We start from the raw sequence: 1708 nt of genomic DNA, 5'->3' as shown, positions 1-1708 counted from the left end.
TCGACAAGGTGACTTGTTGTTGCTGAATGCTGAGGAATTGGTGGTTGGTTTTTGCATGGTGACTTGCTGTTGCTGAGGTATTGGCGGTTGGTTTTGCTTATATTGCCCTTTATTGGTTTTTACTCTTTCGAGCTATCACTTAGTCGCCCTTTATTAGTCTTTATTGCCTTGTTTTTCTTAATGTGGAGCTTGAAATATATTGTTTTCATCATTATAGGCTGCTAGTTAGACAATGAATTCTGCTGGTGCTAGTAACAGCAACACACCCAATCCTATGCCACCTACTAGAGAATCCACCCCAAGTTCTTCTACTCCAAAAGCCATAAATATAGGAAAATTTGATCCGGCATGGGCACATTGCAAGGAAGTATCGTCAGCAAATGGAAGGAAGGGGCTGCTATGCTTGTACTGCTCAAAAGTTCTCTCCGGTAACGGTATAAATCGATTTAAACAACATTTGGTGGGATTAAAAGGGAATGCAGGGGCATGTCGGAAGGTACCGGATGCTGTTCGATTTAGAATGCAGGAACATCTGGTTGGGCACATGATGGAAAAGAAAAGGAAGCGTGATATGTTAGATGAGCAAAATTCATGTGCTCCACCCCAAGCATGATGAGGAGATAGTAGAAATGACACCCCTTCATTTAAAAGTAAAAGGGAAGGCAACTTAAGATACTCAATCAAAGACGGCGATGCCAAACAAGATGAAAATTAATTCGTATTTCGAACCGAGAACAACACCGGGAGCTCGAAGGACACTCAAGAGTGTTTTGCCAAGCGAAGAAGTCACCGAGAAATGTGATCTTGCCATTTTTAAGTGAATGCTGGCTACAAGTATACCGTTTAATACGGTTAATTCTCCTTATTACCAGAAAGCAATCGATGTCATTGCTAGCATGGGGGCAGGTTATAAAGGTCTGGGCTTTCATGATCTTTGGGGATACTTATTGACAAAAAATGTTGAGGAGGTGAGAAAGTATGTCGATAGCTACCGACCTATTTGGAAAGAGATGGACTGCACGATAATGGCCGATGGATGGACAGACCAATGTAGGAGAACTTTGATTAACTTTTTAGTTTATTGTCCTAAAGGAATTGTTTTCTTGAAGTCTGTCGATGCTTCAGATGCTTCGAAGACTGGGGAGATGCTTTACAAATTATTCAGAGAGGTGGTCTTATTTGTTGGTCAAGAGAATGTTGTTCACTTTGTGACTGACAATGCTGCTAACTACGTGGCTGTTGGTCACTTGTTGGAGCAGGAGTTCAGGACAATATTTTGGTCTCCTTGTGCGGCTCATTGCATTAATTTAATTCTCGGTGATATTGGTAAGTTGGACAAAGTGAATGATATTGTGACTCATGCTGCGAAGATTACTTAGTATATCTATAATCATTGTTTTGCATTGAATATGATGAGAAAATTCACTAGTGGACGAGAAATTCTACGCCTTGCTCCAACTTGTTTTGCCACTAATTTCATTGCATTGCAGAGTATTTTTGCACAACAGAATGCTTTGAGGGCTATGGTAACATCTAGTGAATGGACTAGTTCAAGCAATGCAAAGGAAAGTAAAACAAAAGAATTTGTGAAACTGTTATTTGTGGATTCTTTCTGGTTTGAATGTGTAGCCATAGTGTAGATTAGTGAACCTCTTGTTCGTGTGTTACGTATTGTTGATAGTGATGAAAGGCCTGTTATGGAATTTTT

The 1708-nt window shown here is 40.1% G+C and overlaps 1 protein-coding gene across 1 annotated transcript; it reads left to right on the top strand.

Annotated features, from left to right (window-relative positions):
* Positions 1–232: 232 nt before the first annotated feature.
* On the top strand, positions 233–1379 carry LOC116193697. Its single transcript, XM_031522440.1, has 2 exons — positions 233–535; positions 873–1379. Exons 1-2 carry the CDS (start codon positions 233–235, stop codon positions 1377–1379), a joined length of 810 nt encoding a protein of 269 aa, XP_031378300.1.
* Positions 1380–1708: the final 329 nt, after the last annotated feature.

Source organism: Punica granatum, chromosome 2 (genome assembly GCF_007655135.1).
Source record: "Punica granatum isolate Tunisia-2019 chromosome 2, ASM765513v2, whole genome shotgun sequence".
Lineage (NCBI taxonomy): Eukaryota > Viridiplantae > Streptophyta > Magnoliopsida > Myrtales > Lythraceae > Punica > Punica granatum.
The sequence above is the reverse complement of the archived record's forward strand: the minus strand, read 5'-3'. Positions and strand labels throughout refer to the sequence as shown.

Bases quoted from the DNA above. Each gene is read 5' to 3' on its own strand.
- LOC116193697 (XM_031522440.1), top strand. From the start codon at position 233: ATGAATTCTGCTGGTGCTAGTAACAGCAACACACCCAATCCTATGCCA. The intron at 536-872 runs GTTGGGCACATG...CCTTATTACCAG, and splicing joins TTAGAATGCAGGAACATCTG to AAAGCAATCGATGTCATTGC.